The sequence below is a fragment of the Brachyhypopomus gauderio genome, chromosome 4 (genome assembly GCF_052324685.1).
Source record: "Brachyhypopomus gauderio isolate BG-103 chromosome 4, BGAUD_0.2, whole genome shotgun sequence".
In the NCBI taxonomy this organism is placed as follows: Eukaryota; Metazoa; Chordata; class Actinopteri; order Gymnotiformes; family Hypopomidae; genus Brachyhypopomus; species Brachyhypopomus gauderio.
Window position 1 is genome coordinate 17524154 of NC_135214.1, and position 17181 is coordinate 17541334.

General features: G+C 52.2%; 1 protein-coding gene across 2 annotated transcripts; it reads right to left on the bottom strand.

Moving 5' to 3' along the window:
• Window positions 1–2990: 2990 nt before the first annotated feature.
• Window positions 2991–12697, bottom strand: tlk1a (tousled-like kinase 1a). Of its 2 annotated transcripts, XM_077002758.1 has the most exons (21): window positions 12576–12697; window positions 12301–12372; window positions 10647–10685; window positions 9502–9577; window positions 9378–9421; window positions 9096–9191; window positions 8913–8999; window positions 8682–8774; window positions 8447–8557; window positions 7927–8063; window positions 7440–7631; window positions 7281–7347; window positions 7098–7195; window positions 6842–6923; window positions 6663–6754; window positions 5893–5982; window positions 5347–5516; window positions 5124–5259; window positions 4873–4984; window positions 4538–4645; window positions 2991–4162 (listed from the first exon to the last, which is right to left on the bottom strand). In XM_077002758.1, exons 1-21 carry the CDS (start codon window positions 12690–12692, stop codon window positions 4007–4009), a joined length of 2175 nt encoding a protein of 724 aa, XP_076858873.1. In that variant the 5' UTR covers window positions 12693–12697; the 3' UTR covers window positions 2991–4006. The 2 variants fall into 2 exon arrangements, with proteins under 2 accessions (XP_076858873.1, XP_076858874.1); XM_077002759.1 differs by lacking the exon at window positions 10647–10685.
• Between the last annotated feature and the right edge of the window lie 4484 nt (window positions 12698–17181).

A 17181-nucleotide genomic window follows, 5' to 3' on the forward strand; every position in this document is an offset into this window, starting at 1 on the left:
TATCCAGTCCCGCTCCCTCATCGCCGCCGTCATTCCCCATTTCTCAGATTAATAGCCCAGAGAGGGAGTTTTACAGGGCGATCATCGTGGAGCTTTCCTGCCTCCTCAGAGAGACGAAGCTGCATTCATTATTCACCCTTTTAAAGACTTTTATCATAAAAGCCATCAGACCTTGCTTTCTTCCAGACTCGCCGTACGAGCTTACGGGAAGCCAATTTCAGGCCCTCCTGGCTCGGTGCTTTTACTTTAATATAGTAGAACGAGGTGTGTTAGCAAGGTTTCAACCTTTTATAATATATCCAAGTACTTACATAGTACATGAAATCGGATGAACGATAATTTCAGCATATGAAATCTGTCTTTCGAAAAGGACTGTGTGACCGAAATAAAATCTATTTTCCAAAATATGTCGTAGTTTGTATTAATTTATAAAATGTATAATATAAAATATGTAAAATATATAAAAAATAAAATGATATTGTAGGTATTTAAATGTATTTTAACTCTTTTTTGAGTACACAAATTAAGGGTTATGATTCTAATCATGCATAAACCTCACACATGTACGTTAGACGACTATATGTTTCAAAATACTCTAATGACCCCCAGTAGTACTGCTGGTGATAACACTGTTGGCGCTTAATTACGCTGATACATAATTAGAGAGTTAATTGGGAGGCAGGTGTCTCAGAGCTTGTGTGGTAATTGGAAGATAATAAAACAAAGAGAAGCCCAAACAGAAGAATCAGTTCCAGGCATTAAACACAGACACAGGACACATACTGACCACATTGAAATGCATCGAGTTTACAGTGCATTTCATTCATATTTCCGTTAAATATTTTATTCTGTTTAGATATGAGTATATTAAACTTTGACATAATATTAATACCAATTCTATAATTATTTAAAAGCATTTCTGTGAGAGTGTAGGCTACATGCTGACATGGAAACACAGTTTCCCTCACTTATCATTTAAGGTGCACTCTTTCACACCTTCGGTGGGTTCTTCTCCAGGTAAATGAACACGTTCAGATCTTTATAGGACTGACACAGCCACAAGAAATCCCTCTCAATTCACATTAGTTACAGCCGTAGCATACCCTCCAATTCACCATCAATTTCAATTACAGTTTAATTCGTTATTAACCTGGGATCGGGCGGCTCTTTCAGTCTATTCGTAATGTGATCAGCAGACTGAGAAATACCTGCAGTCTGACTGTCGGGCCATGTGAGACTGACTCAGAAAACACCCACATGGAGTCAAGGGACGTGGATACGCGCTCAGGAACATGAGAGTACTTAATAAAGCAGGTTTCAAATGATGTTGAATTATGATCTACTCCATTTACTAGGTCATCCAGAGGCCTCACTTGGCACACCGCTCGTCTTTATTGCCTGAATGTTTTCTAATATTTCAATAGGCTAATTCACCTGTGAATTCGTAGATGGTGAATCCCCAAGTAGGCTACAAAAGACCTTATTTAACTTTTACTGAAATGACGACAAACGTACCGTGGCAACTAAATCTGCATAACGGGAAAGCTTTCACAATTATGAACGGACTACAATGAAATAGTGCCTTTCTTTCTAAATTTGGGGGTTCGTCTCTAATCCAAACGACTTTCTTGTTTCTAGCACCCTCAAGTGGCCGTACCTGAGTCCTGCACCCACCGTCCGGTCTGGTGCTCTTCACGCTGATATATTGATATATCGCTTCAGTCCTCCCGGCCCGATGTGCTGATGTGTTTGGCACTCCCGGGACTGTCTGCTGCATTAGGCTACTGATAAATACCGACAGGCCTCTTTGTGCATGACTCCTTTAATGAAATGCTGCGGGTGATATTGACGAAGGTGGGCTGGAACAGTGCCATGATCTCGCACGGGCTTTGTCTCTTACCGGCATTCACTTACACTATCTCTCTCATTCAATCTCTCTCTCACACACACACACACACACACACACACTCGCACACAAAGCGCACTAACAGAATGATCCACCACATTAGTCAATACAACATAGTAATCAGGATATTTAAATCATTGCTCTTGAGAAGTACACTGCAAATGATCTTGTGGCATCAGGACTAACAGGCGTTTATGTATTTCATTATTTATCACCATCTTTACAGCATCATCACAAACGACAAATTAGTTATGTAAAATGAGATTAATTGGTAGCCTTCAACAATGCAGAACAACTTGGATGGATATTGATTCTGTGGGCCAAGCTCGGCTTACTCCAGAACAAAAGCACTTTTACTACGGAAAGATTTATTGCACTTCAAATGCAATTTGTATCATCCACAACATCGGAGTCTCTAATGGGTGTCTCGTTAAAGCTGAAAGACCGGAGATAAATGTCCTTCTGAGAGAAGAATCCTTATACAATTAGTGCTTGGCCATATCATTTTCACTACAGCCTGTGGCTGCATTCCTGATCACCGACATGTACAAGATAAAAGCTACAGTCCCAAACACAGGCCTGAATAACAATGAGCATTTCTGGAGTACCGAACGCCCGTTTAGAGCTCAGCCATCACAAGGTGTGTCAGCTAGTTAGTTTCAGTGAGCGGTGAAAACCGCCATGCAACAGTGTGGTCTTATCATCATCATCTTTCAACCTACATCTAGTACTATAACGGACATTCAGGTTTCATAGATTGACCCATCATGTGTCCTGAGCACATCTGAGCCTTTGACACACTCTTATAGGCCAATGGAAGATTCCCTAAAATGACTCTTTGGTCTGTGGATCTCTTCGTCTGTATGGAATGCCATGATGAAGGGGTGGGGAAAAGATCGCATCATCTAGAGGTGGGTGAACGTCAATTCATACGGAAGATTGTCATTCAGTGTACAACTAAGAACATTAACCAGCTAAAAGTTGATTCTGGTCTTGGCTTTTGCCTTAAACGTGCTTTATGTAAAGATTTGGACCAGCTGTTAGCGTAAGAAAATCTGATCAGAAAACCTTATTTCAGGCAATATAGAATTTCCGCGCATTATTCATTTATTCTTTCAACAGAACTGTACAATTGTACCCAAAGTAGTTCATACAGCCATTTTTTTCTATTTTTTCCCTTTTCTTTAAAAAAAAAGCAACATCAAAGCAGCAAACACTCCAGGAAACCAAATTTACAAGAACAAAGGGGAAAAACTGTTAAACGTTTGTACAGAATGAATCTGTTGAAATTTAATATCTGAAATTAAGTTCCTGTACAGCAAATATACATAACTCTCTAGAAGGGATTCTCTTTTTTATCCTGCATAGGATTCTGTACATTGTAATTTGTCTACATTTGGTTATTTTGTGCATTCAACATTAGTATGCTGCCTGGCCCTATAGTGACTCTACATGTCACAATGTATGCTAGAATTACATTCTCATAGCTAATTGTACAAAGTAAAGAGCTAACGCTTTCCTCCAAAATCCAAAACCCTACCGCAGAGTTGAAATTCTTAGATACCCTAGTGAAATTTGTAGACACCTGCAAAACAAATGTAGGCCCCTTTAACAAATGAACAAATCCCTTACTGATAGGTGGTTTAGTCATTACAACCTGGCAGAGACCACACGTTAATTTATCTTTACGGCAGACTGCAGGTCTTTGCACGTCCCTTCAATGCAACTGCCACAAAGATAAAATAAAAACAAAAAATAAACAACAAAAAAACATCACATTTTAAGGTACTTAATAGTAGCAGTGCTCTATAGAGTCTTCAAAAGGCCATTATACTTCATGGACATTTTATGCAACACAGTTGCTGCATAAATGTTCACCCCCCCCCTCCCCCCAATCCTCCTTTACACTTCACTTGGTCACAATCTCCACACTTGGTTCTGATCCAAACTGAAGCTCGAACCGTATAAATCCCCAACATCCAAAGCCTGAGGAGTCGAGCGCATCATTCCATTGGGTCGCCCGGCCCCTGCCCCGCCTCTGCGGTGGGGAGAGCAGGGATAGGCCAGCGAGACCGTCAGTCAGGGAGTCAGTGCAGGTGGTCAGTAGGAGATGACGCTGGAAGAGGCGGGGCTTGCAGCCAGGTTGCCCGAGGAGCTGGAGCGTCTCATGTGGGGCAGCAGGTAGGAGTCGCTGCCCAGCTGGTGGACGTCAAAGCGATCCTCCTTCCTGTAGGCCAGGCACCGGCGGATAAACGCCTGCCAGTCAACAAGAACGTTGCAATATCCGTTAGTCAAATACATGATGAAATATCCAGAAGATATTTTCAAGCTGAGTTCCAGAGAAAAGCTGACCACACACATGGACCCCAGAGTAGATCAATTCACGCTTCATTCTACACCCAAAAGTGCGATAAAGGATATTCGACAAACTGAGATTACAAAGGGACCTCATGTCAGTCGTACTACAGAGACGCCACTAGAGGGCATCCCGGTGGCACAACTGAACATGAAAGGTCTCTACATACCACAGCACAGCTACAAATTCCTCTTGCACATCGTTTCCATGGCGACTACTTACTGGGTACTTAAAGACCATTAAACAAAAACTGTAAGGAAGTTGTGGTGACTGACCTTGGCCTCGTTACTGGCCACAGGTTTGACTGGGAACTGGACTTCGGTGGCTTTGAGAATAGTGTTCTCCTGTAGGATGTCCTGCTGGGACTGGTTATGGCCAAAAGGCTGAAATTGCAATGCAAGTCATTATTGCACTGAACAGCAGCAATTCAGAAACTCAGAATCTCTGGCTAGAAGGCAGCAGGGAGATCGGTGCACTTGGGCAGTTTCTGGATTTTCAACTCGACAGCACAATATTAATAAATCTGTATTCCAAGTAATGCAAGTATGATTTTGCAGGTGAAGCTGGGATAGATAGGAGTATTGTCCCTACAGCTGTACGCCATCCCCACCTTTCTTCCATAGAGGCACTGGAAAAAGAGAACTCCCACCGACCAGACATCCACCTTGTTGGAGATCTTTGGAGGTTCCTTACCCACAACAAAACACTCGGGGGGCAAGTACCTGCAACAGCAAGACGGGGCAAAACGCATCAGTCGCGTGAACCCGGACATGTTCAAAACGTTACACCAAGCATCTCCAGAACAGTGCCTCGAGATGAACGTTTGTGAGAAGTCTCGTCTGTGGGGGGTGTCCACACTACCAGTAGGTGCCGGCCCCCTGAGACGTCAGGTCCATCCCGTCCACTCCATAGTTGTCGTCGTCCATGATTTTAGACAAACCAAAGTCTGTGATCTTTATCTCTCCACACGCTGTCCCATCTACTAGCAAGATATTCCCTGAGAACGTAGCAGACGCAAAAACACGTTACACACATTCCAAACACTTCAAATCAACTGGGCCTGCGCATCGTGCATGCGTGTTACCTGGTTTAAGGTCATAGTGTATTATAGGTGGTTTGATCTCATTCAGGTATCGGAGTGCGTTCACAATCTGCATGACGATCGATCGAGCCTCTTTCTCAGACATCAGCTTGTGCTGCTTCAAGTAGAAGTCCAAATCGTTGCCTTCACAGTATTCCAGGACTGTACAAAACCTACAAAAAAATTGCGCCATGCTAACTGAACTGAGCAGAGTAAACACCAGAAGTCACCTGGTAGGCCCCGCCCACCATTCCGGAGTGTGACGGCACAAACAATAAGCAAGTTCTTCATGTATAAATACCCCGGAGCGGCATGGAGGTTGCCCCTGGCCTACTTCGACGCAACACTTCTGCCCCCAAAACCCTAATGCCCTCATTAGACAAATCAATTTACAGAAGGCTCCATACGACGGAAACCACATCGACTTTGACTCGCTTTTAGGCTCTGACTCATTAAGGACTCCCAAGAGCCTCAGGGCCATTCTGGGCTGATGTGGGGCTCCTGTCTCGTCTCCCTGCGGGGACAGAGGAAGAGGACGCAGGTACTCACGTGTCTGTGTCCAGTGAGAAATAGTCGTAAAGTTTAACTATTCGTGGATGATCCAGCTGCTTGTGTATTCTGTACTCTCTACAGGCATGCCTGGATGTGGGGGATAGAGGGAGAGAGAAAGAGGGAGGGAGGGAGAGCACAAAAATGAGACATATGAGCAGGGTTACCATGGGCAACCGAAGCAAGCCCCAGGCATGCAGCCAGCCAGCCCTCAGGTGAAACAGCCTCGATTTTCAGACATTTACAGCGCGGAGCAGAATACCAATCAGACTGGCAATACTGTGCTTCCTATATCAAAGACTTACACCAGCACGGCTGGGGCAGACGGAGGAGGAGGAGACGGGGGAGGGAGCAGACAGGGAGCAGACAGGGAGCAGACAGGGAGCAGACTCCATCCCTCCCGCCGATTCCAGCAGCTCCTTTTGCAAACAACGTGCCCATACCGACCGTCATGGAGACCACCACTACAGCGACAGCACGACGCGCATCGTTACCCTCTGATGAAGGGCAGAAGACTTCCCTTTCATCGTCATCATCTGAGTGCAGTTAATGGCAGCACGCCTCCACCCACACCAGCCCCTCCCCCCGGGCGTGGCACTCGGCCCCCTCCCCCCGGGCGTGGCACTCGGCCCCCTCCCCCCGGGTGTGGCACTCGGGCCCCTCCCCCCGGGCATGGCACTCGGCCCCCTCCCCCCGGGCGTGGCTCCCGGCCCCTCCCCCTGGGCGTGGCTCCCGGCCCCTCCCCCTGGGCGTGGCTCCCGTGCACCTACTTGTGATAGTTCTCCTTCTTCTCTTCTCTCCAGTTTTTGTTGAGCTGATGGATTTTCACAGCTGCATATCGTTGTTCGATGAGGTCAAAAGCCTATAAAAAAAAATACATAAATAAAACAACGTAAAAATATGAAGAAGGCGGGGCCGTGAGGAAGAGGAGGAGGAGGAAGAGGCCGACCTTGTAAACTTCACTGAAGCCTCCTCTTCCCAGCAGGTGCAACAGCAGGTATCGCTCGTTCAGCGTGGGGTGGTCTTTAAACCTGAGCAGGCGACACACAACAGGCTGAGTCTCACATCGCCACCCCCTCCCATTAAAGACAGAAGCACCGCGTATGTCTTTTATGACTCGCTATATACACCAGTGGGGACGGACTGCATAATTAATGAGGAGGCAGAGGGAGGCGGGGCCATGTCGCCACAGCGACGGCACTCACTGCGAGCTGTCCTCGTTGCTTATTCTCTTCAGCTCTCGGATGTGGAGGTTGCGCACCCTCTCCAGACGCTCCAGCTCCGCCTGGATCTCCGCCTCCTCCTGCCACGCCCAGACAGACGTCAGCTCACGGCTCTCACACACACACACACACACACGATACAGCCAGGCAGGAAATTCAGCTGACCTTTTTTAGATGGCCAAGGCGCAGTTTAAAGATTTCTTCCTGCTCGTGGTACTCTGCTAAAGTTAACCTGCACGGGGAGAGAGATGTGCGTAAGGGGGTTTGCAGGCACGTGGGAGGGGCGGGTGCGGGCGGGTGGGCGGGGCAGGGGGCGGGACCCACAGCTGGGGAAGGCTGGGCTTGAGGAAGGGCTCGTTGTCGGCGCCGTTCACCGCCTTGTTCTTGCGCTGCTTGGGCTCGGGCCCACCGGCCGCAGGGCTCTGGGTGGAGCTGGTGGAGGGCGGCTTCCGTTTGGCCAGGAGCTTCCGCTGACGCTCGATGTCCTCCCTCTGCTGGTTTATGGACTCCTGCTGTCTGAGGGACACACACGGACAAACAAGGACGAGAGAGAGAGACAGAGAGAGAGAGAGAGAGAGAGAGACAGAGAGAGACAGAGAGAGAGAGAAACAGGCAGAGAGAGAGAGAGAGAAACAGGCAGAGAGAGAGAGAGAGAGAAACAAGCAGAGAGAGAGAGAGAGAAACAGGCAGAGAGAGAGAGAGAGAGAGAGAGAGAGAGAGAGGGTGATTTACAGGTCAGACATTGGGTCGATGGTTTTACAGTGGGTGCTGGGGTCGTGATGACGGGCTAACAGGGGTTTAGCTCGGCTACCTGATGAGGTTCTGGAAGGCGTAGCCGTCCGTCCACTGCTCAGTGAAGGAGGCGCCGTGGCGGACGGTGGTAAAGTGGCCCAGACGCAGACGGTCCTGCATGCTCTTCTCCCTGCAAGCCTGCTTCTCCTGCGTACTCTGAACGGTACACACACACACACGCGCGCACACACACACACACGCGCACACACACACACACACACACACACACACACACACACACACACACACACACACACACACACACACACACACACACACACACACACACACACACACACACACACACACACACACACACACACACACACACACACACACACACTTAATTGCACAATCCAGGGCAGAGAAAGTGAACCATATGTAATGAAGTGAGCTGGCAGTGGTGATGTGTGACACGCCCAAAGCCCACGAGAGACGTGGCTGTAAACGTGCTGTCAGCACCCATCACTGCTCCACCCACTCTGGGCTAACGGCTACGCCCCCCACGCCCCTCCGCCCGGGCAGGGCCTCCACCTCACCTTCTCCATGAGGAGCTTCTTGCTCATGGTGATGCACTTGTTCAGGCGCTCCTTGTATTTTTCAAGTAGTTTCTGTTGTTCGTCTATTTGTCTCCTGAGATCACAGTTTGCCTGGGTGAGGAAGAAGAGGGCACAGAGGGTGTGTTCCCGTGAGGAAGAAGAGCTGTAACGGCTTCAATTAACGCCCAGCTGCCCCGGGCTCCTCCCCCGTGGGGGCGGAGTCTCATCTGCTCACCCGTAATAGGTCGTCTATCCGGCCCTCCTTCTTCTCCAGGTCCAGGTTCTTGTTGCTCTCCAGAGTGGCCAACTTCATCATGGTGAGGTCAGTCTGGCGGGAGTGGAGGACACACACGCACACACACTCTTAATGGATGTATGAGAGGAGCTCGTTCACTAGGCGCTAGTAACGAGGGGTGTATGTGAGGCGGAGTGTGAGGGGTGTGTGTGAGGCGGAGTGTGTCTCCACCTGCATGCTCTTCACGGCCAGCTGCTTAGGGTGCATGATGTGGTCTCCAAAACACAGACTGGTGGGTGACGAGCTATTCTGCCTGACCTGGATCCATGCAGAAGAGAAAACAAGGGTTGGAGGTGTGTGTGTGTGTGTGTGTGTGTGTTCTTGGAGTGGTTGTGTATGCATGCAGGTGCATACGCTAGATCCCGGTGCGGAGTGGGAATGGGAGTTCTGGGGAGAGCGCAGGACTGGTGGTAAACCTCGGACCGGACTGGACCCATTACCACCCTGGATCTACACACACACACACACACACACACACACACACACACACACAAAAACATAATGTCACACAAAAACCAATGTCTAAAAACGTCAAACTGGGTGATCGTGCTTGACTCAATAAGAAACATTACTACACACAATAAAGCTGCTTTTCAAATCTTAATCATTTCGTTCAGTCAGTGTTGGAAGACTTACATCGAAATAGTCACTAATTTTGGTTCCCCGAACGATGGATTTCCCTGAGAAGAGAAAAAAACCTCAGTGGTGAGGGACAGCAGAAATATGGCAGTGTGAGTGTGTTCTAGCACAAGTGTGTTACCTTGGCTACTCTCGGACTGGATCTCTGCTTTCCTCTTGCGTCCTCTGGAGGATTCTGAGTGCTTCTTCTCAGGGGTCTGCAGGGCAGGACAGATTACAAAAGGGATTTACACACAGGTCCATCCACAGATCCCTAATTAAGGAGTTGAGAGAAGACCTTCTTCTGCAGGCAGCAGATCTTCTGAACCTCCACCCCTCGCGCCATCACAACATACTCTACGCCCTCAGAAGTTCAGCGACTGGAGACATTTCCCCCCTCAACAACCCAGTGACCAGACAACTGGCTCACAACTTCATGACCTGCTAGGCAGTGGGGAATCCTAACCCGGTTGTACGAGCTTCAACACTGAGAACGTCCCGACAGGGTCCTGCACGCCTGGGTTCTCGATCCTCTCTCCATCTTCTCCTCAGTCTCACCTGGCTGCTCAATGTGGAGATGGTGCCATGACCAAACGGCCCACAAACCTCCGCAGGAGAAACCGTTTCCCTTTTTTGAGGCACCATTTTTAACCGCGCCTGTGCTGAATATCAATGTTCGGATAACCGCGCGATAACACGAGTCTCCAGCCCGTGCAGCCGCGCAGCGACGGGAACCCCACGTCCTGTGGCGGACGCAGAAATCCCCCTCGGCAGAGACAAAGGCGGGACCAGGTGCCAGCGCGTCTCTGCATTCTGACAGGCGAGTAGCTGGCAGGGGGGCACGCGGCCTGCTCACTGCCACGCGCTGGCATAGGGCGCATGCGGCCCGCTCCCTGACGTGCGCTGGCAGGGGCGCACGTGGGCACACGCGGCCTCCTCCCTGACGCATGCTGGCACGCTGTCTGTAGAAGGAACACGCAACACGCGCGCCTCTGCGGCCTGGAGATATGCAAATTAGGATTAGATGCTAAATCTGTTTGCGGCCAGAAAAACAGGATATAATCTGGGAGGGAATAAATAAACAAAATGACTTTGTGTATTTGACCATTTCTTTAGCAGCTGTATGAACACCACCCAGGGGGCTTGAGCTGACTCACTGGGGGAAGATGTCTCCCTACTCTGCCCGTCTCCGACTACACTACCACGTCCGACACTCCTCTCCCCATAATCTGAACGCACACGGCAGCCTGAGCTGGAGGGACGAGACAAGGCAAGAGTGCGACTCACCGAGTACGCGGGAGAGCTGCCTCTCTTCACGTCGGAGCCCTGGGAGGGGGCGGGACCGGAGCGAGAGGGGCGGGCCATGGGCGGAGAGAAAGGTGGGGCCAGGGGGCGGAGAGGAGAGGAGAGAAGAGAAAGGAGGCGTTAAGGAGGAAACCAGGGCTGGCGGAGGGGGCTACATGACCAAAGGCGCTGTCTATAATTAGCCCTGGGTGACTGATGGAGAGAGGGGGTGGGTGGGGGCGGGTGGGGGCAGCTCATTATCCATGTGCCCCACGATACTTGCTGGCATTTTGGGGACACACGGGGCAGCAGCTCAAAGCCAGAAAAACAAAGCTGCGAAACAAAGCAACCCTGGGAGATAAGATTAGCCTCGCCTTTAGCCAGTTGTACAACAGATACTGGACCGTATAATATACACCAAAGTATATTTGGGTCTTTTAGGAAAAATAAAACCCCACAATTAATGTGTTACATGTAACATCTGGTTTGCGAGACCACGTCAGCGTTGATCAGAACGGCACTCATGTCATTCAGTCTACAGTCGTCTTGCTTTCACAGACACTGGTGTCCACACAGACACTGGTGTCCACACAGACACTGGTGTCCACACAGACACTGGTGTCCACACAGCCGCCACTCGCACTGTCCCCACACACGTGACGTCATCCACTTCTGGCGGTGGGATGGAAGTCAGAGATCCATGTCTCTGACCTGGGAGGAGCTATACCAGCACCACCACTGGGGGGGAGGAGCTATACCAGCACCACCACTGGGGGGGAGGAGCTATACCAGCACCACCACTGGGGGGAGGAGCTATACCAGCACCACCACTGGGGGGGAGGAGCTATACCAGCACCACCACTGGGGGGGAGGAGCTATACCAGCACCACTGGGGGGAGGAGCTATACCAGCACCACTGGGGGCGCACGTGACCTTTTATGGATCTTCTGCGTATGAGACAGGCGGGGCAGCGGGACCGAGCCCCCCCGGTCAGGCCACGCCTTAGGCCTCCACCTGACGGAGGCGGTGGTGCTGTGATTGCTGCTTTATCTACAGTACACACAGGGGTGCTCTCTGCTGCACTGGTGGTGGGGTTTTATTTATTTGTTTATTGAGAATTAGGTGCAGTACTACCACTGTGGGCAGCTCTGTGTGGTGACAGGTGTGTGTGTGTGTGTGTGTGTGTGTGTGTGTGTATGTGTGTGGTGATGGAGAGAGGTGCTGCTGCATCATTAGAGCACATGCTGACGTATGAGGGAATCTGGGTGGCTGACATCTGTGCACAATCAGCAACCCCCCCCCCGTACTGGCCCGATCCTCCACCCCCCCACCCCCCACCCCCCCCGGGTCCCTCCACCACTCACTCCTCCACCACTCACTCCTCCACCTCCCCCTACTGCACCCTGCTGGCGCCTCCCTAACCTTCCACCCCCCCTCGTCTGCCTCTGCTCTCTTATAACTAATCATCCCCCCCCCCCCCACAGTTCTTCTTGGCAGCGCTCGCCGTTGCCTAGGACGCAGTTGCCGGTGGCTGCGTGTTAATCTTCCGCGGCCCACGTGGCATCCCAAACGCACACGCCCGGCCCTACTGGACCACGGCACGACCGGGGGGGACACGCCATGGGACGGGCCCGTGTGGACGGCAGGGGGAACATACCTCAGACTCCTTATCGCTGGAGGAGCCCAGGCTGCCGAAGCTGTGGTTGGAGCACTCGTTGTTGGTTAAGGCCTGAGAAGAAGAACACACAGAGGTGGAATCACTCACGGCGGGTCCACTCTCGCGCCCCACCTTCACAACCGACGGCCCGGCAGCGCCGAACGAACAACCCGCAGGGGACCAGTCACAGGTGGCGGCTCAGGAGCTCAGACTCTGGTGAGGAGGACGTGTGCGGACCGGCTCCTTCGCTCCAGGGTAGTTGTGCTGCTACTTACCCTGGTGCCCCCACTGGTGCTCCCCGTACTGCCCCCCGTGCTGCCACTGACTCCGCCCATAAAGCGAGCCTCCAGGAGCTCCTGCCTACGCGGGTCCAGACTGTGCAGCTCCTCCATAGCACCTGAGGACACACACACACACACACACACACACACACACACACACACACACACACACACACACACACACACACACACACACACACACACAGAGCGAGCGTCACTCACACAGCTACAGGCTGCGAGACGCACCAATAATAACCACATAAGGCAGAGAAGCACACATTTATTTAGAGCAGAATATGGCAGCATTGTTATTATTTTGATTCTTCGGGCCATTTTGTTTGCCCGCTGGCCTTGAGCTTGTTGTCGGGTCACGGGTGGTCGGCTGCGTTTCACGTGCACGTGAGCCCGAAGGTATCGCTTAAAATAGCTTCCCCCGCAAGTGCGGAGAATGCAGCGATTAGGCTGTATGGCTACGAGCGCCAAACGGAAAACAGTCCGTCAATCAAACGCCCAACCACGCCGCACAGCGAAGAAAACGGCTGCTTCGCAGAACAGGGCAGAGCGTGCACAACTCCCTTGTTTACTAGACCGCTAGCTGACGGCCACGCCCCAGCACCCCAAACGGGCTTGGCCACGCCCCGGCACCCCAAACGGGTTTGGCCACGCCCCGGCACCCCAAACGGGTTTGGCCACGCCCCGGCACCCCAAACGGGTTTGGCCACGCCCCTCCCGGGAGCAGGGTTCTGAGGCTTCCCTGCTAGCACTGTGACCATAGAGACAGGATCGCTACCCACCCCAAGAGGCCGGAGGCCATGAGCACCAAACACTCCTCAGCCCCACCTACATTGTGCTGACCTCACACTACCACACAGGCCATGCCCACAACCGCACATATGCGCACACACACACTCAAAGGTACTGCATGCTTTAGCAAAAATAAACAAACAAACAAACAAACAGGAGTGACTAGTGCTGGGGGCTGTGTGTCCTGCAGTGCTGCAGTTACATGAGCAGGTGAAGGTGGTTAATGGGAGATGCTCAAAGCACGGCTGCCCCAGGAAGGGCCTGGGGGGCACGGCGTGGTGCAGGGGGGGCCACGGCGTAGTGCAGGGAGGGGGGCCACGGCCTGATGCATGGGGGCCACGGCCTGATGCAGGGGCCCAACAGAAGCCTGGGCTTTAACTTCAAACTACTAACGTCCCGGTCACGGATCCTATTATAGTCCAAAGATTATTATTTTTTATTCATATCCTGACACACTTATTGCACAGACAAAAATGAAGCATGACCAGGCTGCACTCCTAACTTTACTCGCAACCCATAAACCTTTATTTTTCACACCATTTTTTTGGTCTTGTTGCCACAAACATCACGCTTTGCCCCCCTCCGTTGCCCCCACGATAAAAGGGTTGGACCTCTCCGTTCAAAGGCAAGACTAGCGGTTGGGCTAACTGAAGCGCCGCACCACACGACGAACACACACGCGTCCTTCAGACACATGAACACGGGCCTTAATGACCCTTACTGGACTCCATGGCAACACACTCAGGACCCTCATCCGAGTGACTGGCAAGAAGAATTTGTTATCGATCGATTTGTTGGCGGGAGCATTTCCACACTGTAGACCCACGTCGGTCCCGCGGACGCTGGGATAACGATTAACGGAGGGCGTGTTGTGTAGCTCGGCGGGAGAGTCTGAGAACACGGAGGCCTTCCAGTGTAGCGTGAAGAGGTCCACCCGTGCAGACACGAGAGCATTAGAGGGGACATTCACTACAGAGAGAACACGGTCCAGTTCTCCTGCTCGCTTTGGACGGTCACATCCCTCCCCTCCCCTCCCCTCCCCTCCTCTCCTCCCCTCCTCTCTCCTATCCTCCCCTCCCCTCTCCTCCCCTTCCCTCCCCTCTCCTCCCCTCCTCTCTCCTATCCTCCCCTCCCATCTCCTCCCCTCCCCTTCTCCTCCCCTCCCCTCCCATCTCCTCCCCTCCCCTTCTCCTCTCCTCCCCTCCCCTCCCCTCCCCTATCCTCTCCCCCTCTCCTCCCCTCTCCTCCCCTCCCCTCCTCTCTCCTCCCCTCTCCCCTCCTCTCCCCTCCTCTCCTCCCCTCCCCTATCCTCCCCTCCCCTCTCCTCCCCTCCCCTCCCCTCTCCCCTCCTCTCCCCTCTCCCCTGTCATCTCCTCCCCTCCCCTCCTCTCCTCCCCTCCCATCTCCTCCCCTCCCCTCCTCCCCTCCCCTTCTCCTCTCCTCTCCTCCCATCTCCTCCCCTCCCCTCCTCCCCTCCCCTTCTCCTCTCCTCCCCTCCCCTCCCCTCCCCTCCCCTCTCCCCTCCTCTCCCCTCCCCTCCCCTCTCCCCTCCCCTCCCCTCCTCTCCCCCTCCCCTCCCCTCCCATCTCCTCCCCTCCCCTCCCTTCTCCTCCCCTCCCATCTCCTCCCCTCCCCCCCCTCCCCTCTCCCCTCCCCTCCCCTCCCCTCTCCCCTCCTCTCCCCTCTCCCCTCCTCTCCTCTCCCGTCCTCTCCCCTCCCCTCCCCTCCCCTTCCCTCTCCTCTCGGTAGCCGCAGGCTGGATCAGCCCCTCAGGCGGTGAGGTCTGGACCGGGTCGAGAGCGTGCTCCGGGCTACACGGGAGCGCTGTGCTCCTCGGGCCTGGACCTCCTCCCATCTTCTCTGTCTAATGAGCCACCATCACGGCTCTGCAGCGACCCCAGGTCAGTGCACGATGACACGGGTCAGTGCCACCGTAACACACAGTGCAGAAGAAAGCTAATCAAGAGAATAAACATTAAATTATGTTTAAAAACTAAAAGCCTGATGCAATTAGTCATTCATGGCCATCAATACAGTTGATAATTACAGCTTGACCACCCTTTCATTTACAAGTCCTGTTACTTCTATCAGTGGTCATTACCCCTCCCCCACTTCACCTGAACCAGACAGGCACTAAGCATCCTCGCCCGGACCCAGCAGTGCCGCCCGCGTCCGGGCCGCCACACGCGCTGTTCCCTCGGACACCGGCGCCAGCGGCATCTCTCGCAGCCACGGCAACGAAGGCCATTTACGGGCGTCGTGAGCTTCGCTGGGGCGGCGCCAACAGACGCGGATCTCGTCCGCACGCATCAGGACCAGACACAAATCTGACCGCCTGAATCACCGGGGCTGTTCTCACAAACACCAGACACACAGCGCTATCTAATCCGCCATCTCTCTGTGCTAATGTATTTATTTATTTATTGAGAAGTACGGTATTTTTTTAGATACAAAAAAAAAAAAAACTTTACAAAAACACTGATGTGGAAGAAAGTTCTAATGATGTTCACTTCAAGGGATGGCTTGGAGATACACCACAGGAGAAAAGGACCATACATAGAAATAGCACGCGCGCGCGCGCGCACACACACACACACACACACACACACACACACACACACACACGTGAGAGAGTGCAGAAGGAGAAGACGATCCCCAACACTCTCCCTTCATGTAGTCCCCAGCACACACCAGCATCCACCAGATTCATTACAGCCTCTTTAGGCTCCCACTTCATTTGACTCTACAGTAGATGAGTCCTATAAAGCATTTAAGCTCAGTACATTCAAACTGCTTAATGCTCAGCCCTGTCTCAGCTGAACAGGAGTGCTATTAACCACACACACACACACACACACACACACACACACACACACACACACACACACACACACACACACACACACACACACACACACACACACACACACACACACACACACACACACACAGGCCAGCTCTGTGACTCCCTTGGAATGAAACAGCAGATAAAGAAAAGGGCAGAGAATGCAGGAGAGAGGGTGGAGTATCACCCACACACACACACTCACACTGCAGGCCAGAGCGGTCTGTGACTCCCCTTGGAATGAAACAGCAGATAAAGAAAGGGCAGAGAATGCAGGAGAGAGGGTGGAGTATCACCCCCGAGACACAATACATCAGGTGGTGCAGGAGAGAGGGGTGGAGTATCACCCCCGAGACACAATACATCAGGTGGTGCAGGAGAGAGGGGTGGAGTATCACCCCGAGACACAATACATCAGGTGGTGCAGGAGAGAGGGGTGGAGTATCACCCCGAGACACAATACATCAGGTGGTGCAGGAGAGAGGGGTGGAGTATCACCCCCGAGACACAATACATCAGGTGGTGCAGGAGAGAGGGGTGGAGTATCACCCCGAGACACAATACATCAGGTGGTGCAGGAGAGAGGGGTGGAGTATCACCCCCGAGACACAATACATCAGGTGGTGCAGGAGAGAGGGGTGGAGTATCACCCCGAGACACAATACATCAGGTGGTGCAGGAGAGAGGGGTGGAGTATCACCCCCGAGACACAATACATCAGGTGGTGCAGGAGAGAGGGGTGGAGTATCACCCCCGAGACACAATACATCAGGTGGTGCAGGAGAGAGGGGTGGAGTATCACCCCGAGACACAATACATCAGGTGGTGCAGGAGAGAGGGGTGGAGTATCACCCCGAGACACAATACATCAGGTGGTGCAGGAGAGAGGGGTGGAGTATCACCCCCGAGACACAATACATCAGGTGGTGCAGGAGAGAGGGGTGGAGTATC

What these genes read in the sequence shown, in the direction of transcription:
- tlk1a (XM_077002758.1), bottom strand. Translation starts at nt 12,692, where the DNA reads ATGGAGGAGCTGCACAGTCTGGACCCGCGTAGGCAGGAGCTCCTGGAG. An exon ending in AAGCCCAGCCTTCCCCAGCT is followed by an intron (nt 7,348 to 7,439) that starts GTGGGTCCCGCC and finishes CTCCCCGTGCAG; the next exon opens with GTTAACTTTAGCAGAGTACC. An exon ending in TGGCCAGTAACGAGGCCAAG is followed by an intron (nt 4,163 to 4,537) that starts GTCAGTCACCAC and finishes GTTGACTGGCAG; the next exon opens with GCGTTTATCCGCCGGTGCCT.